Source organism: Leucopleurus acutus, assembly GCF_964270905.1.
Source record: "Leucopleurus acutus genome assembly, chromosome: 1".
NCBI lineage: Eukaryota > Metazoa > Chordata > Mammalia > Artiodactyla > Delphinidae > Leucopleurus > Leucopleurus acutus.
The window spans coordinates 84,061,301-84,085,449 of record NC_139142.1 but is presented as its reverse complement, the minus strand read 5'-3'; the positions used below and the strand labels follow the sequence as shown (position 1 = coordinate 84,085,449).

At 40.0% G+C, this 24,149-nt stretch overlaps 1 protein-coding gene across 4 annotated transcripts in view; it reads left to right on the top strand.

Moving 5' to 3' along the window:
• The first annotated feature begins 207 nt into the window (after window positions 1-207).
• The window catches only part of EXD1 (exonuclease 3'-5' domain containing 1), a 38,737-nt gene continuing 14,795 nt past the window's right edge, over window positions 208-24,149 (top strand). For 2 of the 4 annotated variants that reach the window (XM_082842837.1, XM_082842834.1), the window contains exons 1-7: window positions 665-885; window positions 3,155-3,340; window positions 6,683-6,751; window positions 9,653-9,710; window positions 9,970-10,097; window positions 13,742-13,800; window positions 16,578-16,664. In XM_082842837.1, coding sequence (XP_082698963.1) covers window positions 3,208-3,340; window positions 6,683-6,751; window positions 9,653-9,710; window positions 9,970-10,097; window positions 13,742-13,800; window positions 16,578-16,664 — 534 coding nt within the window. In that variant the 5' untranslated portion in view covers window positions 665-885; window positions 3,155-3,207. Of the gene's footprint in view, window positions 390-664; window positions 886-3,154; window positions 3,341-4,755; window positions 4,911-6,682; window positions 6,752-9,652; window positions 9,711-9,969; window positions 10,098-13,741; window positions 13,801-16,577; window positions 16,665-24,149 lie in introns of those variants that run through there. The other 2 variants (XM_082842835.1, XM_082842836.1) reach the window with 2 other exon arrangements.

Sequence of the window (24,149 nt, the reverse complement as noted above, 5' to 3'; positions counted from 1 at the left end):
CTGCATGCTGGGAGTTGCACCTCCTGATTCTTCCTGGGGGCCCTCTCTCCTCTCGGCCGCAAGGGGCGCTCGAGAGCCAGCCTCGGGACCGCGCGCCGATTGGCTCCTCGGGAAACAGACGGGACCTCTGGTTCAGGCCGGCTGGCGTCCGACCTGTAGAGTGGGTTCCCGGCGCTACGTACTTTAGTTTTCGGGACTGTCCTTTGATAACCGCCGCCGCGGGCTTGGAACTCCCCGAGAGTTTTTCCTTAACAGCAGTCCCTCTTTTTTCACTTCAAGACTGAAGCTCGAGTAACTCACCATTTGGCTGAAATAGAGACAAGATTTCCCAAACTTTCGTCGGAGGAAAAAGAAAAACAAACCCAACGGCGGAGGAGAGAATTTCTAGCGTATGGCCCACCGTTTATTTGAAGTTTCTTATTTTGCCTTAAAAACGAGGAAATTTGCATTTTGTTCCTGTGGCATATTTTTGTTTGTTTTCTTGAAAACATTTAAAGCCACCCGTTAAATTAGTACACCCTTTAAGATGAACCAGTTCTTTTCCTGTGGCTTCAGTGCCTTTACACCCCTTACCCACCCCTCGAGTGTTACTTTGTACAGAACTGGTTTGAGTTATGGAAGAACCAAATTCTGACCGCTATCACTTAGTACTTAAGCACTAGAACCCTGTATTAGCGAAATGGTCAAGTCAATTTAGGTTACTAGTTTTAAGCTTTACCTAAGGCTTTAACGGCTTAGCAAGGATACTGAGGTTCTAGTCTTACTGAATTGTTTTCACGATAGACTTACTTTTGTCTGACCTAATGATGTCTGCCTGAATAAGCAGAGTGTGACATGTTGGATATGCCCGTCTAGGCCACAGGACCTTCTTTTTATTCTGAGAGCGTAAGTATGGTAGAAAAACCTGTGATGTCACCGAGGTGAATGTCCATTTTCTGAGTCTGTCTTGAAGCCCATCTCTAGGTCCTGACCTTACTCGCTCCTTCCTAATCTTGAATCTTTTTTTTTTTTTTTTTTTTTTCTGCGGTACGCGGGCCTCTCACTGCTGTGGCCTCTCCCGTTGCGGAGCACAGGGTCCGGACGCCCAGGCTCAGCGGCCATGGCTGACGGGCTCAGCCGCTCCTGCGGCATGTGGGATCTTCCCGGACCGGGGCACGAACCTGTGTCCCCTGCAATCGGCAGGCGGACTCTCAACCACTGCGCCACCAGGGAAGCCCCTAATCTTGAATCTTAACCTTTTGCAACCATCCTCAGTCGGCGCTTTGCTTTGTGTTAATGTTTTTCTGATTTACTTTAACATTTCTTAAATTTCTTTATTATCCAGGCATTTCACAAGCTTATTTCTTATGTATCTTTTAAAAATATAAATTAATTTTTACCTCTATTAAGGGCTGTTTTTTCCAGTTTTATGTTTTCTTTTATTTCTGTAAAAATTCCCCTTTTACCAGTTGGATTGACTTGAACAAAGAAGAATGATTTTTCCAGGCACTCTGGTGACTTGTTTTCTGTTCTTTCTGGATGCATAACACTTTGTCTTGCACTAGACTGCAAACATCCTCCACTAAGGACCTGGTTTTAGTTCAGGTTCCATTACCTTCTAGCTGTGTAACTTTGGGCAGGTGTCTTAAATCTTTAAGCCTCAGTTTCTACATCTGTAAATTAGGTAGTTGTTGTAGGCAACAAATAATAATTGTGAAAGCACTTGCTAGACCTTAAAATATTAAAGTGTAAGTTATTTATCTGGTTAAAAATGCTATGTAACGTCTCACCTCTTCCTAGTCAAATTGGGCCTTAGTTATTTAGTCAGTGTTTTATAGTTAAACTAAATTGCAAAATTCACTGGTTGACTATTCCAAGTGGGGCAAAGGCAAGCCACTTTTAAATTTAACCACTGTGGAGGAACACTTAGCTGAGGTTCTAAATACAAAGACATCCGAATAACAGGATTGTTCTAAAAGATACTTAGAGAAAAGAATTCATCTTTTTTTTAATCTTTTAATTTACAGTATTACACTGAGGATTATGAGTGTCTACTATGAATGATAGCTATTTCTGCAAGATAAAGTTTTTTCTTTGTACATTTCTGCATTGTTATCCTTTTTATAAGCATGCATCATTTTTACAAAAACAGTTGAATTTTACAAAACCAGTGTGTGGCATGTGTCAGTTAATCTGTCAGGCTGCACATGACTGGTGACATTACAGCAGCCCAGTCCCTGAGCTGTGGCCAGGGTGGGGTGGAATGGCCCTCGCAGTGACATGGCAGCTGGATTGGTAATGCGTAAATTGTGATAGTTCTAAGTCACTTATTCTTTGGTTGGTTACAGTGTGAAACTCTGGAAATGTAATTAACCTAGAAGAGGCTTCATCTAGAAGAGGTTAGATCCCAGACGTTTCTGGGTAAACAGTTTATTGCAATGTGTTGGCAGGTGTTGGCCAATATCATTTTTTTTCATTTGTTCTTTTAGTTTTTTTGGTTGCTGTTAAAATGATGTATGCATGTGCTATTAAAAAGCCTCTAAATGTTCTTCTTATTCCATTTAGCTAAGGAAGGAAAAGTGACATTAGGCCATTTTATAGACAAAGACGTCAAACCCACCTTGCCTGAAGTCTTTTTTTTTTTAAGAAGATTTGGGGGTAGGAGTTTATTAATTAATTTATTTTTGCTGTGTTGGATCTTCGTTTCTGTGTGAGGGCTTTCTCTGGTTGTGGCATGCGGGGTCCACTCTTCATCGTGGTGCGCAGGCCTCTCACTGTCGTGGCCTCTCTTGTTGCGGAGCACAGGCTCCAGACGCGCAGGCTCAGTAGTTGTGGCTCACGGGCCCAGTTGCTCCGCGGCATGTGGGATCTTTCCAGACCAGGGCTCGAACCCGTGTCCCCTGCATTGGTAGGCAGATTCTCAACCACTGCGCCACCAGGGAAGCCCTTGCCTGAAGTCATAACTTTTTAGTTTCCCATGTATAAATTAGAGTTTCCCATGTATAAATTAGAGTGCTTGCAGTGATATTTTTCTCATTATCATTCTAAAAAGATGAACAGAATTGAATTTCTCTAATATTTTAATTTTTCTTATCCCAGGTATGGGGAAAGGAAAAATAATAACCCCATTTTCCCCAAAATATTTAAAAAATCATAGATCTCTTTTATTTTCAAGGGTTTGGATACTTAAAGAAGATTATTTGAAGACTCCTTCTGGAATCAAATAGCATGGATCCCACCAGTGACTACCATTTCCTCAATCAGATTTTGTGGAGAAGAGTGAAACTCACATTGGTTTGTGGCATCTTTGAGGGAGTGCTCCAGCATGTGGACCCTAACAAGATTGTTGTCCTGAAGAAAGGTCTCATTTTATTTCTCATAATCTCCTGCCTTTTAGGAGACTAATAACTCAGTTTGGGTGATGGTTCTGCGCTCGCTTAGCAACTGGGAGAGTGGCATTATTCCTATTTTAGGGAAAGGGTGGGAGGAGGATTAGAATGCTGTTTTCCCTAACAGAGCAACATGGCTGCATATGCTGGCTTGTCCCCACTTCTATACTTTTATTGACATGATAGTGGAAATTTTCAATATAGAGAGTTTTTTTTAACTGGGTACTTCTTTTAATTTCTCTCCATATGCACCTTGAAATTAAAAATAACCACTGTATTAGAATTGCTTTTGGCTTCAACAGACAAATTCACAAAGACTGTAAGGGGTTAATTTTTCTCATGCAAAAAGAAGCCCAGAGGAAGACTACTGAGGAATAGTGCAGTGGCTGAAAGATGCCAGGAGGGATCAGGTGTCTTGTGCTCCTGCTCTGCCACCTCAGCGACCATGTGTTATCCTCCTGGTCACAAGGTAGCCTTTACACCTCCCAGTTTCAATTCCAATTCATTTTTGAAGGATAAAATTCAGGAACAGCCAGATGGAAGAGATTTATAGGGCAAGGTATGTGGGAAGGGGCTCAGAGTTTCTACCCTCTCTAGGCATGCCACCCTCTTAGTCTCCTCCATGTGCTCACCTTGAAGCCCCAATATATAGTTTTTATTCAGCTAGAATATTGACTTGTTAAGAGTAGTTGATTTCCTGGCACAGTAAATTTCAAGTTCACAGTTGAAACGTGTAAATGACATTTGAGAGATTAGTGTTACTGTTAAGCCATATTATGAGTTAAAATAGACTTTTGTAGGCTAGGATGGGACTATACCAGGCTTTTGCAATATTAATTCATTTGGTAATCATTTACTGAGTTTTATATCCCAGGCACTGTGCTGGGTACCAGGGATATGGATAAGAATAACATGGTCTCTGTCCTCAAAAAACTTTGTCTAGTAAGGAGACAGGTAGACAAGTAGAAAGGTGTAATGCAGTGTGATACCCTGTGTGATAGAGGGACGCACAAGATGCTGTGGAAACACAGAATTTCAGCTAATTTAGATCTGAGAATGGTAGGGTTAGGACAGTGGGGCAGGCTTCCCAAAGGAGGAATTGATGGTGGAACGGTTACACCTGCTTACTAATTTATGTACCATTTGGACAAAGCAGGGAGTGATATCACTATGACAGCAGCATGAAGGAAGGTTTGAAGTAGCAATAAACTAGAGACAAGGAGAATAGACAGGGAACTATTCAGACAATCAAGGGACCCAATAAAGAAGAAATGATGGGAGTCAGAGCTAAGGTTTGGCAAGGAATGGAGTAGAGAAGACAGATTCTAGAAATGCTTAGGAGTGAAGATAAGTAAACTAGTAATCAATTAGATCAGGGGTCCCCAATCCCCAGACCACAGACTGGTACTGGTCCATGACCTGTTAGGAACCGGGCTGCACAGCAGGAGGTGAATGGCAGGCAAGCGAGCAAAGCTTCATCTGTATTTACAGCCGCTCCCCATCACTTGCACTGCCTGAGCTCCACCTCCAGTTAGCATTATGGTGAGTTGTGTAATTATTTCATTATATACTACAATGTAATAATAATAGAAATAAAGTACACAATAAATGTAATGTGCTTGAATCATCCCGAAACCATCCCCCCACCCCAGTCCATGGAAAAATTGTCTTCCACGAAACCGGTCCCTGGTGCCAAAAAGGTTGGGGACTGCTGAATTAGATAGTCAAAGAGCCTCCTACATTTATAACTCAGATTATGTGTATAATACTGTTATTAATTGATAGAAATGGGAAGAGGAACAGGTTTGTTGGTTAGTGGGAGAAGATAATGATCAATTTGAAAAATAATGCAGTAAGTCTGCTATTAGTTGAAAATGAGAGTGGAGCTCAGAGAAATAATCCATACTGGAGAAATAATGTATGTCAGGACAACTAGGAAGTTGATGTGATCATTCAAGGAGAAGGAAGAAGCATGAAGAATATCACCCTAGGGATTATCAATGTGTAAGGGGCAAGTGGTGGTGGTAGAGACAGCTAAGGAGACTGGAAGGAGGAAATCAGGGAGACAGTGGAACACTGGTTACAAGATGCTTATTAAAATCATTGAGGCCTGGTTTTGAATCCTGACTCTGTCTTTTACTAGTAGTGTGACCTTGAGCAGGTTATTCAACCTTTCTGAGCCTCAAATTCCTCCATAATGGAGATAGTGAAATACCTATCTCATTTTGTTACTGGATAGTCAAACACAGGCAAATAATTAGCAAGATGCCTGGTTTGGAGTGGGTGCTCAGTGTGGTGGCTTTAGATAATTAGTAGGAAAAGAAATAAACACTAAGAGTGTCCTGTAGGGCTTCCCTGGTGGGCAGTAGTTGAGAGTCCGCCTGCCGACGCAGGGGACACGGGTTCGTGCCCCGGTCCACGAAGATCCCACGTGCCGCAGAGCAGCTGGGCCTGTGAGCCATGGCCGCTGAGCCTGCGCATCCGGAGCCTGTGCTCCGCAATGGGAGAGGCCACAACAGTGAGAGGCCCGCGTACCGCGCAAAAAAAAAAAAAGAGAGAGAAAAAAAAAAGAGTGTCCTGTAAGCCAAAGAAGAAAGGAGAGAACAGTATTGTCAGTGGATGCAGGGGAACCAAGTATAAGATTGTAAACTTTTTTGGGGATTTGACAAATAGGCAGTTGGTGATCTTTGACCTATGTAAGAATATGTTCAGTGGACTAGTGAAGGTAAAACTCATTTGTTTTGGATTGCTGAGAAATGTGGAAATATACAGCTGCTGTGAGCACTGCCATCTAGAAAAAAATGACACTGTATTGTAAACATGACAAATAAACTTCTCCCAACTCCCTTACCTACTCATAGAAGAGCCTATAATTGGGCCAGGAGTTGGATTGTTGTCTCTGACAATTAATAGCTCAAGCATGTAGAGTGACATGAAACAGGGTGTGGACTCTAGAAGTAGTCAGATGTCTTGTTTTTTTCTGGAGTCAGGTGGAGTAAAAATCAGTAGAAATATAATAAGTAGATAATCCTTAGCCCCAAAGGCCTTAGAATATTTTTGGAAGAAGTTTAAATTCAGTGTACTACTACTGCCCTTTTAGTGTATCTTGGACCATTCTGGTGTTCCCTCTGTTCTTTATACTACTTGTTTCAAGGTTATAGCTTTGTAATTTATTATTGACTTTTTATTCCTTGGGGAAGATAATTTAGGGATTTTTATAAAACTCAGATTTGGGCACTTTTGTGAAACATATTTTCTTATAGTTTTAGGGAATATTACTTTTTATCAACCAAATGAATTGTTTTCTATAACAGTGAAGAATGTGGAGACTGATCGAAGTGTCCCAGGAGTGAAGATGTTTTTTGGACACGAGATTGTGAATGGTGAGAACTTCATGTTCCCTAAATGCTGGTATCGGGATTTGCAGTAGCAATAAACTCATTGCTCTGCCTCATTTCAGTGTTTGGGGGTTGGAGGGAAAACTAAGATGTTATCTTGCATTTATGAACTCTTAAAGCTGGTATTTGGGAATTGTCCCTTATCTTACTGTTTCGGGAGGTACTATGAGCAGAACAGTCGTAGAGAATTTTAATTATGTTGGTTTTACAATGTGAGGACATCTGGTACTCAATACTAGAGACTCAGCTCGCAGGCAGAGTTAGGAATCTGAACAGAAAGGAACTGTCGGACTTCCCTGGTGGCCCAGTGGTTAAGAATCCGCCTGCCAATGCAGGGGACACGGGTTTGATCCCTGGTCCGGGAAGATCCCACGTGCCATGGAGCAACTAAGCCCGTGTGCCACAACTACTGAGCCTGCGCTCTAGAGCCCGCAAGCCACAACTACTGAGCCCAGCCCTTGTGCCACAACAACTGAAGCCTGCAGTCCTAGAGCCCATGCACCTCAAGAAGAGAAGCCACCCCAGTGAGAAGCCTATGCACCTCAACGAAGAGTATCCCCCGCTCGCCACAACTAGGGAAAGCCCGTGCACGGCAACGAAGACCCAATGCAGCAAAAAAATAATAAATTAATTAAATAAATAAATTTTAAAAAAAAAAGAAAGAAAGGAACTGTCTTGCTCAGCAAGCGAATTTAACACCAGACACTCACAGTACATTCACAGTCCCTTATTTGAAACCTTGGGGCCAAATGTTTCAGATCTCAGGCTAGTTCTGGATTTTTCAAAAAGCTAACAAAGGGTATATACTGGTCATATTACATAACACCTCAAGTGGGTCTGGTCAGCACTCCGTAATAAAACACATTTCTACAGAGAAACGGATGGATAATCATATTAAGTGGAATAAAATAGGACTGTAAATAGTATGTCAGTTCAGGTTTTGCTGCCAAAAGAGTTACAAAGAATTTTTGGTTTTCAGACCTTTGGGGATTTTGGAATTGTGGGAAGTAGCCCTGTTCTTTATTTCTGCCAGCTAAAACAATTTAGCAAGAATAGATACAATTGTTTGCCTAAAGGAAGAGCTATAGAAGCTCATCTGGTCAGTGTACTTCAGACAAGCCAAATGGGGTAAGAGAAAAGGGTTAGGAACAAGAACTATTCTTTCTTTCAAGAACTCAAAAGCAAAAAGCCTTCCAAGGAGAAGTGAATATCAGTGTGGGGTGGAGGTGGGTGGCGGAACGGGTGAGCTGGGATCTCATAGAACTGTGCATTTCTTACCGTTGGGGCAGATATGAGGAAAGGAAAGGACTCCTGCCAATCAAGACCTACTTTAAAGCAGACAAGTCCAGACAGCTTTTTTTTTTTTTTTTTTTTTTTAGTATTTCTTTCTTTCTTTCTATGGCTACGTCAGGTCTTAGTTGTGGCATGCAGGATATTTTAGTTGTGGCATGCGTGATCTTTAGTTGCGGCATGTGGGATCTTTAGTTGAGGCCTGTGGGATCTAGTTCCCTGACCAGGGATCGAACCCAGGCCCCTCTGCTCTGGGAACATGGAGTCTTAGCCACGGGACCACCAGGGAAGTCCCCAGCCAGCTTATATAACTGTCATTTCTTACTGAGTACGCTACTGTAAACACTCTTTGTCCCTTGAGCACCTTTTAAAAATGGCAGTGATAGTGGTGGAAGTAGAGCGATTGTTAATTGTGTGTTAACTGTTAGACTTTGCAGTAGAACAGAGCTCCGGACTGGAACAAAGCTAGGCTGTGGATGAGTTTGTAAAGAAAAATGAAGGAATTACTACTACTATTTCCTAACTCAGGAGAAGGCTGACCACTGACCAGCTTTGTGATCTGTACACATGGATTCATTTCTTCCTAAATTCATTCTCAGGACTTGGCCTTTGTTTATAATTTCTAGGCTCGAAGATGGCCTTCTTCTTCTTTCTTTGCCCGGTGGCTCAATCAGCCATAGAGGGTTCTCCCTGAAAAGCACCTTGAATAAGAATTATCAAGATAAAGGATAATAATTGATTAATCCAAGTTTTTAGTGAATTTTACTTTCTCTGACCCAGACTCAACACTTCTAGACAGTGTAGGAGAAAGAGACATTTGAAACATAGTTGCCCCTGAGAAACTTTTTCCATGAAAAGTACCTAAGGGTACTTAATTGAATCTTAGATGCCATTAATGACAACGTGCATTATTTCTTTTCCCACCCTAAGAAAGAAAAAGAAGCTGCCAATTAAACTATCATGTGCATTTACCGTAAATCATATCCAATTTCAGAGTTGTTTAAAATGTGCATCTTAGAATCAATGATATACAATATTTCCCTGTATTCCGTGAACTGTTAGGTTAAAAATAAATGGTTTCAGAGTCTCTGTGGAATGTTTCTCTCATATTTATTTTGTGATTTCCAGTCTAGCTTTTATTACCTTTCACATCACTGAACTGTTAATGCACCAGCCTGAGAAAGTGGAAGGGACAGTGTGAATGATTTGAGAGAAAACCCCCAAACAGTACATAGTGTGAAGGAAAATGCATTAGGATGGGAATAAATAGGAAAGAAAAGATATCTCTAGAACCATTCTGCATGACCACAAAGGTGTCCTGGAACAAAAAGGGTAAAGTGGATATGTAGAGAGGTTCCTAATCCTGCTAAATGACCAAGGAAGCTATGTAGGGATGTAAGATTAGGGGTCTTCAGTACTTTGGATAGTCTTTTCTGCTCTATTTATTGCTGGCCGATGAAGGCTCTATGGACTAACATTTCATTCCCAATTACTGTCTGTGTTACGTAATCAAACTGTGGGTGTGGAGGGGACAGAGGGATAGTTAACTGCTTTCAGATTGGAAGCCCTGTTGGAAGCCGTTTGGTTATTTTACAGTGGAACTACTGGATGAAGAAGAACAAGGTGCAGTAAGAGAAAAGGCATCTTCTGTTAGGTATGATGGAATGATTTTCTTAATTATGATATACACATTAGGGTAGAAAGCCTTAACTGTAATTCACTAGCTGTGTAATTCCTAACATGAGAAGAAATAGATGGATGTTTCCTTCCATCTTTAGATGGTATCTTCAAATCAGTGTAAACAGTGGATGAATGGGCTCTCTATGAAAGATCCAGAGTCCTTACCACTGATGTGTGTATGGCGTTAACAACAAAGAACAAGCTCACCTAAGTGTTGTTTTTTGTAAGCATAGTCTAAATACAGAAAGAAACAGGATGGATACAATAAAAGATGAAGACCTAAATGTATATAACCCTGCTTCTCCTGCCTCTGAGGCACCAACCACTTCTCTGCTAAATGACCTCAAGTACAGCCCATCAGGTGAGTACCAGGGCTCTGAATTTTCTAGGCTCTCTTGTGGTTCAGAACTCTTCAGAGTTGGTATAACCCCGAGTCAAGGTTCTATGTGGAATTCTCAGCTAGGCTGTTGTTTCTAGGGTCCGAATTAAGATAAAATACCATGATTCATTTGTTTATTTAATATTTGAGTGCACACTATATGCCAGACATTGGGGATACCAAAGTTTGGTATCTCTACCTTCATCGAGTTATGGTGCAGGAAACACACTAAATAAGATAAATTAGTATACTATATAGTATGCTGGTGCCACATGTTAAGTAGAAAAAAACAGAAGAAAAAGAAGAAATGTATGGAGAGGGTGGTTTTACAATTTTTGAGTGTCCAGGACAGGTCTCACTGAAATAGTGACATTTGAAGTAAAGGCTTGAAGGAAGTGAGGGACCAAGATGTATGAATATCTGGGGGGAATGGTTTTTAGGCATAAAAAATTAGCAGATGCAAAGGCCTGAGAGAGGAACATGCCATGATCTTGAAGGGACAGCAAGGAGATGAGTGTAGCTGGAGCAAGGAGAGCAGTAGGGGATGAAGTGGGGTGAGTGGATCATGGAAGACTTTGTAGATCATTGAAAGGACTTGGCTTTTTACTTCTCACTTGGCAGTGAGAAGAGAAGCCATTGGAGGTTGGTTGGTTGTTTTTTTCATTTCCCTAATGACTAAGGATGTTGAGAATTTTTTAATGTGCTTATTTGGCATCTGAATATCTTTGGTGAATGTCTGTCCATATCTTTTGTTCATTTTCTTATTGGATTGTTCTCTTATTATTCAGTGTTGGGAGTTCTTTATATATTCTGGATACAAGTCTTTTCTCAAATATATGCTTTGCAAATATTTTCTCCAAGTCTGTGGTTTGTCTTTTCATTCTCTTAAAGCATCTCTTGAAGAGCAGACATTTTAAATTTTGATGGAGTACCATTTATCCATTTTCTTTCTTTTATGGATTGTGCTTTTGATGTCATATCTAAGTAACCTCTCCTAGCTCAGAGTCACAAAGATTTTCTCCTTTGTTTTCTTCTAGACATTTTAGGTTTTACATTTAGGTCTATGATCCATTTTTTTAAAATGTTTATATATACTTTTTTTAAACATCTTTATTGGAGTATCATTGCTTTAAAATGGTGTGTTAGTTTCTGCTTTATAACAAAGTGAATCAGCTATACATATATATATATCCCCGTATCTCCTCCCTCTTGCGTCTCCTTCCCTCCCATCTTCCCTATCCCACCCCTCTAGGTGGTCACAAAGCACTGAGCTGATTTCCCTGTGCTATGCGGCTGCTTCGCACTAGCTATCTGTTTTACATTTGGTAGTGTATACATGTCCATGCCACTCTCTCACTTCATCCCAGCTTACCCTTCCCCCTCCCCGTGTCCTCAAGTCCATTCGCTACATCTGTGTCTTTATTCCTGTCTGATCCATTTTTAACTTTTGTATATGATGTGATATGGACAAGGTTTTTTTTTTCCATATGGACATCCAATTATTCCAGCACCGTTTATTGAAAAGTCTGTATTTTCTCCTTTCAGTTACCTTTGCACCTTTGTCAAAAATCAGTTTTCTGTATGTATATAGGTTTATTTATTTATGGACACTCTATTCTGTTACATTGATCTAATTTTTCTATCTTTACACCAATACTAGACTGTTTTGTTTATTGTTGATTTATGATAGATCTTGAAGGCAGGTAGTATTAATTCTCCAACTTTGTTCTTTTTCAAAGTTGTTTCAGCTGTCCTTTGTTCTTTGCATTTCCCTATGAATTTTAGAATCAGCTTGTTAATTTCTACCAAAAAAGAAAAAACTCTGCTGGAATCTTTTTTGGGATTACAATGAATTGATAGATCAGTTTGGGGAATATTGACATCTTAACAGTATTGAGTATTCCATTCCATTAACCCAGTATACCTCTACATTTATTTAGATCTTTAATTTCTCAGTGTTTTGTAGTTCTCATTGTATGTCTTACACATCTTTTGCCATATTTATCCCTAAGTATTTCTATTTTTATACTATTATAGAAGGTTTTTGGGTTTTTTTGTTGTTGTTTTTTTGTGGTACGTGGGCCTCTCACTGTTGTGGCCTCTCCCGTTGCGGAGCACAGGCTCCGGTCGCGCAGGCCCAGCGGCCATGGCTCACGGACCCAGCCGCTCCGCAGCATGTGGGATCTTCCCGGACTGGGGCACAAACCCATGTCCCCTGCATCGGCAGGCAGACTCTCAACCACTGCGCCACCAGAGAAGCCCTAGAAGGTATTTTTTAAAACTTCTATTTTCCATTGGAGAGTTTTGAGCAGAAGAAGCAGTATCACTCTGGATACTGTATAGATGCTGAGAGGAGGGCCAACGTAAGAGCATGAATACCAGTTAGGAGGCTACTGAAATAATTTTGTTTAGTGGGTATGGTGGTTTGGACCCTCGTGGTGGCAATATGGTTGGTAGGAAGTGGTGGAATTCTGCATGTATATTGAGGTGGAGCCAACAAAATGTACTGACAGATTAGATGTGGTTGTGAGAGAAAAAGAGGAAACAAGGATGACTTCAGGGGTTTGGGCTTGAGCAGCCTGAAGTATGGGAAGGATTCTGGGTGGGAAAGGTTTTGGGGAGATGGTTAGGAGTTTAGTTTTGGTCAACCTAAGTTTGAGTGTAAGCTGAGAGATGAAGACAAAGATCTGAGGTGGAGATATAAATTCAAGATCTAGCCTATAAATGATATTTAAAGCCTTGAGACTAGATGAGATCACCAAGAGAGTAAGTATGGATAGAAAAAAGGAAGTGGCTTATGGACTATGTCCTGTGCCACTTCAGAGTTTTAAAGTTTGGGAGATGAAGAAGAACTATATGTTATGCTATACCTCTAATCTTTTAAATTACATAATTAGAAAAATAATTAATTTTCAGGATCCAGAGAATTCCAAACGTGTGGACATTGGTCCATCTCCAGGACTAATTTATTTTAAACTATTATTTTTTATTATGAATGTGCTTTTAGAAAATGCATGTCTTAAATACTGTATGATATCACTTATATGTGGAATCTAAAAAATACAACGAACTAGTGACTATAACAAAAAAGAAGCAGACTCACAGATACAGAGAACAGACTAGTGGTTCCCAGTGTGGGGGGGATATAGGGGTGGGGCAGTGGGAGTCACAAACTATTGGATATAAGATAGGCTACAAGGATGTATTGTACAATACTGGGGAATATGGCCAATATTTTCTAATAACTGTAAATGGAGAGTAACCTTCAAAAATTGTATTAACATTTTTTTAAAAGTACATGTCTTGAAGTATTCAAGACATAAACTTATGATGAAGGAAACATTACTGGATTATCAAAGGAAATGAGTAAATATTTTATTTTATAAGATATCATCAGTGGGGCTTTTGTTTATTCTCAACTGACAAATAGGATGCTAATAGTGTTCACTACGGGATGGGCTCATGCAGGTGATAATGAAATAGTTCTCAGTATTCTAGGCTTAGTCTCAGTAGTTCTAGACATTTGAGTTGCAATAGAGTAGGACTTTAGGATTATGGCTAAAATTAGTGGGAGGGCTAGTCTATTGCCAAGGAAGATAAATATATATAATAATATTCTCCTGTAGAGGAAGAGGAAGTGACATACACAGTCATTGATCAGTTCCAGCAGAAATTTGGTGCTGCAGTAAGTATTGCCCTCAATCATTCTCCGTATTGTCTGCAAATGTGTATCATGTCTATGTCTCATAAATTTCTCTCTTATTATAAGATCATTAGTGTTTTTCCTAATGAGTTAACAAAACATCCGAGAGCCGGCTATTTGCCAGGCATTGTTCTGAGGTCTGGGTTATAATAATAAGACAAAGTTCCAGCCCTGAAGGAGCTTATTTTAATGCAAGAAAATAAACACATAATTGTATATCAACTGGTGGTAAGTGCTATGAAAAAAAGTGTAGTATGGTGAATAGAATGACAGGGAGTTCCTATTTTATTTAGGGTAGGCAGAGAAAACCTCTGTGAAGAGGTGACATTGGAACAGAGATCTAAAAGAAGTAAGGGAGCTAACCATGTGGATATCCAGTAAAAAACTTAAAGAAGGCATAATTACAAGTGCAGAGGCCCTGAGGCTGAAGCACACTTTACTTGTGTGGAGGAACAGCAGGGAGGTCATTGTGGCAGGACCACAGTGAAAAAGAATGTTAGGGAATGGAAGGGGGCAGGAGGCAGGTCAGGTAGACATAAGGATTTTGAGTTCGACTTGAGTAAGATGGAGAGCCATTGGCAGTTTTAGAGGAGAGTCAAAAATTTTTTTACTTATATTTTTAAAAGACCAGTCTAGATGCTCTATTTAGGCAATTTCTCTATAATATTTTTTTAATTTGAGATATGGCAGTAACTAATTATTCAGCTAGGCTATGGTTCACAGTTAGACTTTAGGGAAGTCGTTAAGTTTTTTGTTTAGGAGCAAGCTTATGCTCGTGTATGCACAGATGTATTTTTTAAGAGAGGGTTAGCTTTCAGCAGATTCTTTGTTTTTTAAACAGCTTTATTGAGATATAATTCACATGCCATAAAATTTACCAATTTAAAATGTACACTTCACTGGATTTTAGCATATTCACAGAATTGTACATCCATCACCACAGTGAATTTTAGAACATTTTTAATACTCAATAAGGAAACCCCACATTCCTTAGCTAACACCTCTAATCCTTTCTGAGTACCCCCAGCCCCTGGCAACCGCTAATCTATTTTCTGCCTCTATGAATGTGCCTGTTTAGGACATTTCATATAAATGGGATCATACGATGTGTGGTCATTTGTGATTGGCTTGGCTTCTTTTGCGTAGCATAATATTTTCAAGGTTTATCTATGTTATAGCGTGTATCAGTATTTCACTTATTTTTGTTGCCAAATAATATTCCTTTGTATGGATATACCACATTTCATTTATCCTTTCACCATTTGATGGACATTTGGGTTGTTTCTACTTTTTGGCTATTATGAATAGTGCTGCTGTGAACATACATATACAAGTTTTTGTGTGGACATGTTTCCATTTCTCTTGGATAGATACTTACAAGTGGAATTCCTGGCTCATGTAATAACTCTGTGTTTAACTTTTTGAGGATTGGCCATACTGTTTTGCAAAGCGCTGCACCACTTTACTTGCCCACCAGCAGGGCGTGAGGGTTCTAATTTCTCTACATTCTTACCGACACTATTATCTGTCATTTTAATTATAGCCATCCTAGTGGTGTGAAGTAGTATCTCATTGTGGTTTTGATTTGCATTTCCCTGAAGGCTAATAGTGTTAAGCATATTTTCATGTGTTTATTGGCTATTTTTTTTCTTTTTAAAAAAAATTTTTGCTGGAGTATAGTTGATTTACAATGTTGTGTTAGTTTCAGGTGTACAGCAAAGTGAATCAGTTATACCTATACATATATCCACTCTTTTTTAGATTCTTTTCCCATATAGGCTTATTGGCTATTTGTATATCTTCTTTAGAGAAATATCTATTCATTTGCCATTTTAATTGAGTTACAAGAATTCTTTATATATCAACAGATGCTTTAAAGGGTCCATGACAACAACAACAAATAATAAGATAAGAACTTTTGCTCTGGAAATTTAAAGAGTTAGTTGGAAATTCTTATCAATAGGGAAATATAGCTTTTGTTCCCAGTTTTGCAGCCTTCTTGTTGATTGAGAATGGAACTGAAGTTCAGTCCCCTTTTTTTATCATTGATGAAAGATACTCAGAATATAGAACACTTTATGCTCTGTAAAGGAAGATATTGTGCTAGTGTAAGTTACTTTGCCTTTCTATTCTTGAGTAATTTATCTACCTGTAAAATGGGGAGAATCTTGTGCCATGCAGATATTTTCATGGATATGCAGTAAAGATTTTAGAATTGTATAATGTTTTGAAATATGATAAGAATATAGATAATAAGAGGACCAGCATATGTTTCCAGGATACACCTATTTCAGTTTTGAATTTAATGAATCCAAGACTTTAAAGGACCTGTTAAGTCTGTGTTTTTCTCATTCTGAACAGTAGATACTGTGAGACTCAGCCACTGTGTGAGTTCCCTTTAGGTACAGTAAATTGCTGTTCTTTGCATGAGGAATCTTGCCATAAAGACTAGAAACCTTTTGCTGTAACACCAGTGGTAACAAAAGGTATCTGAGTTTTCAACTCTTATTAGCATTTGCAATATGAATGATTTATTTTCCAGTTGTGGAATAACTTTGTGAACCCTGAAAAGAGGATCAGAAGCATTCAATGTGATTTGTGTGTGTGTGTGTGAAGCAGACATGTGTTTTGGATTTTGTAAGTTTAAAAAAATATGATCCACTTTGTTTATTTCTAGCCATTTTACTTGTGCCATTCATGATGTCATAATTGCAACATTTATTTCCTGGAGATTTTTATTTTCTTCCTTTTCTTACCAGATGCTCCACATCAAGAAGCAAAGTGTCCTGAGTGTGGCAGCAGAAGGAGCTAATGTGTGTCGTCATGGGAGACTATGTTGGCTTCAGGTAAAAGATTTCTTAAAACTTTTTATTTTGAAATAATTATAGATTCACTGGTAAATTTATTTTAATTGTCTTTTTTATGTCACCCCAGTGTCACTGTCCTATAGCTTGTTTGGAATTCCATTCAATTTTCTTGTACTCAGTTTATTATTTTCAAAGGAAAGAGCTTTAGGGACTTCCCTGGTGGTCCAGTGGTTAAGACTCCTTGCTTCTGGGACTTCCCTTGTGGCTCAGTGGTTAAGAATCTGCCTTCCAATGCAGGGGACACGGGTTTGAGCCCTGGTCAGGGAAGATCCCACATGCTGCAGAGCAACTAAGCCCATGTGCCACAACTACTAAGCCCGCGCTCTAGAACGCGAGCCACAACTAGTGAGCCCGCATGCCACAACTACTGAAGCCCACGCGCCTAGAGCCCGTGCTCCGTAGGAAAAGCCACCACAATGAGAAGCCGGCGCTTGTCGCAACTAGAGAAAGCCTGTGCACAGCAATGAAGACCCAACGCAGCCAAAAATAAATTAAAAAAAAAAAAGACTCCGTGCTTGTACTGCACAGGTTTGATCCCTGGTCGGGGAACTAAGATCCTGCATGCTGTGTGGTGCGGCTGAAAAAAAAACGGAAAGAGCTTTATAATCATCATTGCTGTCTCTGCTGTCTCAGAGGCTCTACCTGACGTTTTCTTTCCCAGCTCTGTTCTCTTGCCTTAGACATATGGAGAATTTCTTTTTTTTTTTTAAGATTTATTATTTATTTACTTATTGTATTTATTTTTCGCTCTATCAGGTCTTAGTTGTGGGACATGGGACCTTCGCTTAGGCATGCAGGATCTTTCTTTGCGGCGCACGGGCTCCAGGCTGCGTGGGCTCTGTAGTTTGTGGCATGTGGGCTCTCTAGCTGGGGTGCACGAGCTCAGTAGCTGGTGCACGGGCTTAGTTGCCCCGCAGCATGTGGGATCTTAGTTCCCTGACCAGAGATTGAACCTGCGTCCCCGGCATTGTAAGGCAGATTCTTTACCACTGGACCACCAGGGAAGTCCTGAAATATGGAGAATTTCTTATCTTTCCTCTGGTTGGTAGATTTCCACAGTAGATTTCTGCCACATCATTCTCATTTTCCTGGATCAAGGAGATGTAGGTGAGGATATCCATTATATCCAAAGAACTTTGTAGTGAGCCTTGAATAGCTAGAGGATGGATAACCACCTTTGGATCAAACTCAGCATCATCAGTATTTAAGGGGGAGTGGGCCAAGAAAGCCAGCTGAATTTCCAATCAATGTCCTCCATCCTTTTTTTTTTTACCCATGTCCCCTGCATCAGCAGGTGGACTCTCAACCACTGCATCACCAGGGAAGCCCCCTCCATCCTTTGAGTGAAGACCTACATCAGCCTACTGAGAGAATATTTTTATTAGGATTGGCAATCTGCCTTCTCGAACTCTTTCCTCTGGAATGTTTACTTTCTCAAAGGGTAAGGAATGGAGGTATCAAGCCCAGTTTTGCTCAGGGATTAAATTGCCTCCCTCTTGTTCCATGCACTTTCTAGGTAAACCTTAGCTTTTAGATGACTAGGTTAGAGTTAGCAGCACAAATGCAAATTATTTAAAACAAACCTCCACAAACAACAAAAGCAAAAATAAACAATTTGGACAACATCAAATTAAAAAGCTTGAGATTGGTTCAAGATGGTGGAGTAGAAGGACATGCTCTCACTCCCTCTTTCGAGAACACCAGAATCACAACTAACTGCTGAATAGTCATCAACAGGAAGACACTGGAACTCACCAAAAAAGATACCCCGCATGCAAAGACAAAGGAGAAGCTGCAGTGAGACGGTAGGAGGGGTGCTATCACAATAAAATCAAATCCCATAACTGCTGGGTGGGTGACTCACAAACTGGAGAACACTTATACCCCAGAAGTCACCCACTGGAGTGAAGGTTCTGAGCCACATGTCAGGCTTCCCAACCTGAGGGTCTGGCAACGGAAGGAGGAATTCCTAGAGACTCAGACTTTGGCTAGGAAGATTTGATTGCAGGACTTTGGCAGGACTGGGGGAAACAGAGACTCCACTCTTGGAGGGCACACACAAAGTAGTGTGCACATTGGGACCCAGGGGAAGAAGTGACCCCAGATGAGACTGAAGCAGACCTACCTGCTAGTGTTGGAAGGTCTCCTGCAGAGGCAGGGGGCAGCTGTGGCTCACCAAGGGACAAGGACACTGGCAGCAGAAGTTGTGGGAAGTACCTCTTGGCATGAGCCCTCCCAGAGTCCGCCATCAGCCCCACCAAAGAGCCGGGTAGGCTCCAGCGTTGGGTTGCCTCAGGCCAAACAACCAACAGGGAGGGAACCCAGCCCCACCCATCAGCAGACAAGCAGATTAAAGTTTTACTGAGCTCTGCCCACCAGAGCAACAGCCAGCTCTACCCACCACCAGTCCCTCCCATCAGGAAACTTCCACAAGCCTCTTGGCCTCATCCACCAGAGGGCAGACAGCAGAAGCAAGAACTACAATCCTGCACCCTGTGGAACAAAAACCACATTCACAGAAAGATAGACAAGATGAAAAGGCAGAGGGCTATGTATCAGATGAAGGAATAAGATAAAACCCCAGAAAAACAATTAAATGAAATGGAGATAGGCAATCTTCCAGAAAAAGAATTCAGAATAATGATAGTGAAGATGATCCAGGACCTCGGAAAAAGAATGGAGGCAAAGACTGAGAAGATGCAAGAAATGTTTAACAAAGATCTAGGAGAATTAAAGAACAAACAGAGATGAATGATACAATAACTGAAATGAAAACTACACTAGAAGGAATCAATAGCAGAATAACTGAGGCAGAAGAATGGATAAGTGACCTGGAAGACAGAATGGTGGAATTTACTACTGCGGAACAGAATAAAGAAAAAAGAATGGAAAGAAATTAAGACAGCCTAAGAGACCTCTGGGACAACATTAAAATGCAACAACATTCGCATTATAGGGGTCCCAGAAGGAGAAGAGAGAGAGAAAGGACCCAAGAAAATATTTGAAGAGATTATAGTCGAAAACTTCCCTAACATGGGAAAGGAAATAGCCACCCAAGTCCAGGAAGTGCAGCGAGTCCCATACAGGATAAACCCAAGGAGAAACACACCGAGACACATAGAAATCAAATTGGCAAAAATTAAAGACAAAGAAAAATTATTGAAAGCAGCAAGGGAAAAACAACAAATAACATACAAGGGAACTCCCATAAGGTTAACAGCTGATTTCTCAGAAGAAACTCTACAAGCCAGAAAGGAGTGGCATGATATACTTAAAGTGATGAAAGGGAAGAAGCTACAACCAAGATTACTCTACCCAGCAAGGATCTCATTCAGATTCGATGGAGAAATCAAAAGCTTTACAGACAAACAAAAGCTAAGAGAATTCAGCACCACCAAACCAGCTCTACAACAAATGCTAAAGAAACTTCTCTAAGTGGGAAACACAAGAGAAGAAAAGGACCTAGAAAAACAAACCCAAAACAATTAAGAAAATGGTAATAGGAACATACATATCGATAAGTACCTTAAACATGAACAGATTAAATGCTCCAACCAAAAGACACAGGCTTGCTTAATGGATACAACACCCATATATATGCTGTCTACAAGAGACCCACTTCAGACCTAGGGACACAAATACAGACTGAAAGTGAGGAGATGGAAAAAGATATTCCATGCAAATGAAAATCAAAAGAAAGCTGGAGTAGCAATACTCATATCAGATAAAATAGACTTTAAAATAAAGAATGTTACAAGAAACAAGGAAGGACACTACATAATGATCAAGGGATCAATCCAAGAAGAAGATATAGCAATAATAAATATATATGCACCCAACATAGGAGCACCTCAATACATAAGGCAACTGCTAACAGCTCTAAAAGAGGAAATCAACAGTAACAGAATAATAGTGGGGGACTTTAACACCTCACTTACACCAATGGACAGATCATCCAAACGGAAAATTAATAAGGAAACAGAAGCTTTAAATGACATAATAGACCAGATATATTTAATTGATATTTATAGGACGCTCCATCCAAAAACAGCAGGTTACACTTTCTTCTCAAGTGCTCGTGGAACATTCTCCAGGATAGATCACATCTTGGATCACAAATGAAGCCTCAGTAAATTTAAGAAAATTGAAATCATATCAAGCATCTTTTCTGACCACAATGCTATGAGATTAGAAATCAATTACAGGGAAAAAAATGTAAAAAACACAAACACATGGAGGCTAAACAATACGTTACTAAATAACCAAGAGATCACTGAAGAAATCAAAGAGGAAATCAAAAAATACCTACAGACAAATGACAGTGAAAACGCAACGATCCAAAACCTATGGGATGCAGCAAAAGCAGTTCTAAGAGAAGTTTATAGCTATACAAGCCTACCTCAAGAAACGAGAAAAATCTGAAATAAACAATCTAATCTTACACCTAAAGGAACTAGAGAAAGAAGAACAAACAAAACCCAAAGTTAGCAGAAGGAAAGAAATCATAAAGATCAGAGCAGAAATGAATGAAATAGAAACAAAGAAAACAACAGCAAAGATCAACAAAACTAAAAGCTGGTTCTTTGAGAAGATAAACAAAATTGATAAACCATTAGCCAGACTCATCAAGAAAAAGAGGGAGAGGACTCAAATCAATAAAATTAGAAATGAAAAAGGAGAAGTTACAACAGACACAGCAGAAATACAAAGCATCCTATGAGACAACTACAAGCAACTCTATGCCAATAAAATGGACAACCTGGAAGAAATGGACAAATTCTTAGAAAGGTATAACCTTCCAAGACTGAACCAGGAAGAAACAGAAAATATGAACAGACCATTCACAAGTAATGAAATTGAAACTGTGATTAAAAATCTTCCAACAAACAAAAGCCCAGGACCAGATGGCTTCACAGGCGAATTCTATCAAACATTTAGAGGAGAGCTAACACCCACCCTTCTCAAACTCTTCCAAAAAATTGCAGAGGAAGGAACACCCCCAAACTCATTCTATGAGGCCACCATCACCCTGATACCAAAACCAGACAAAGATACTACAAAATAAGAAAATTACAGACCAATATCACTGATGAATATAGATGCAACAATCCTCAACAAAATACTAGCAAACGGAATCCAACAACACATTAAAAGGATCATACATCATGATCAAGTGGGATGTATCCCAGGGATGCAAGGATTCTTCAATATACACAAATCAATCGATGTGATACACCATATTAACAAATTGAAGAATAAAAACCATATGATCATCTCAATAGATGCAGAAAAAGCTTTTGACAAAATTCAACACCCATTTATGATTAAAAACTCTCCAGAAAGTGGGCAAAGAAGGAACCTACCTCAACATAATAAAGGCCATATACAACAAACGCACAGCAAACATCATTCTCAATGGTGAAAAACTGAAAGCATTTCCTCTAAGATCAGGAACAAGAAAGGATGTCCACTCTCACCACCATTATTCAACATAGTTTTGGAAGTCCTAGACACGGCAATCAGAGAAGAGAAAGAAATAAAAACAATACAAATTGGAAAAGAAGAAGTAAAACTGTCACTGTTTCCAGATGACATGATACCTATACATAGAGAATCCTAAAGATGCCACCAGAAAACTACTAGAGCTAATCAATGAATTTGGTAAAGTTGCAGGATACAAAATTAATGCACAGAAATCTCTTGCATTCCTATACACTAATGATGAAAAATCTGAAGGAGAAATTAAGGAAACACTCCCATTTACCACTGCAACAAAAAGAATAAAATACCTAGGAATAAATCTACCTAGGGAGACAAAAGACCTGTATGCAGAAAACTATAAGACACTGATGAAAGAAATTAAAGATGATACAAATAGATGGAGAGATATACCATGTTCTTGGATTGGAAGAATCAATATTGTGAAAATGACTGTAATACCCAAAGCAATCTACAGATTCAATGCAATCCCTATCAAATTACCAATGGCATTTTTTACAGAACTAGAACAAAAAACCTTAAAATTTGTACGGAGACACGAAAGACCCCGAATAGCCAAAGCAGTCTTGAGGGAAAAAAACGGAGCTGGAGGAATCAGACTCCCTGACTTCAGACTATACTACAAAGCTACAGTAATCAAGACAGTATGGTACTGGCACAAAAACAGAAATATAGATCAATGGAACAGGATAGAAATCCCAGAGATAAACCCATGCACCTGTGGTCAACTAATCTATGACAAAGGAGGCAAGGATATACAGTGGAGAAAAGACAGTCTCTTCAGTAAGTGGTGCTGGGAAAACTAGACAGCTACATGTAAAAGAATGAAATTAAAACGCTCCCTAGCACCATACACAAAAATAAACTCAAAATAGATTAGAGACCTAAATGTAAGACTGGGCACTATAAAACTCTTAGAGGAAAACATAGGAAGAACACTCTTTGACATAAATCACAGCAGGATATTTTTTGACCCACCTCCTAGAGTAATGGAAATAAAAACAAATATAAAAATGGGGGACCTCATGAAACTTAAAAGCTTTTGCACAGCAAAGGAAAATATAAACAAGACGAAAAGACACCCCTCAGAATGGGAGAAAATATTTGCAAATGAATCATCGGACAAAGGATTAATCTCCAAAATATATAAACAGCTCATGCAGCTCAATAGTAAAAAAACAAACAACCCAATCCAAAAATGGGCAGAAGACCTAAATAGACATTTCTCCAAAGAAGACATACAGATGGCCAAGAAGCACATGAAAAGCTGCTCAACATCACTATTAGAGAAATGCAAATCAAAACTACAGTGAGGTATCACCTCACACCAGTTTGAATGGGCATCATCAGAAAATCTACAAACAACAAATGCTGGAGAGGGTGTGGAGAAAAGGGAACCCTCTTGCACTGTTGGTGGGAATGTAAATTGATAGAGCCACTATGGAGGTTCCTTAAAGAACTAAAAATAGAATTACCATATGACCCAGCAATCCCACTACTGGACGTATACCCAGAGAAAACCATAATTCAAAAAGACACATGCGGGGCTTCCCTGGTGGCACAGTGGTTGAGAGTCCACCTGCCGATGCAGGGGACGTGGGTTTGTGCCCCGGTCCGGGAAGATCCCACATGCCATGGAGCGGCTGGGCCTGTGAGCCCTGGCTGCTGAGCCTGTGCATCCGAAGCCTGTGCTTCACAACGGGAGAGGCCACAACAGTGAGAGGCCCGCGTACAGCAAAAAAAAAAAAAAGAAAAAAAAAAACGCCAAGAGATAATGCTGATGAATATATCGGGAAAAGGGAACCTTTGTGCTCTGTTGGTGGGAGTATAAATTGGTGGAGCCACTATGGAAACAGTATGGAGGCTCCTCAAAAAAATTAAAAATAGAGCTTCCCTGGTGGCGCAGTGGTTGAGAGTCTGCCTGCCGATGCAGGGGACACGGGTTCATGCCCCGGTCCGGGAAGA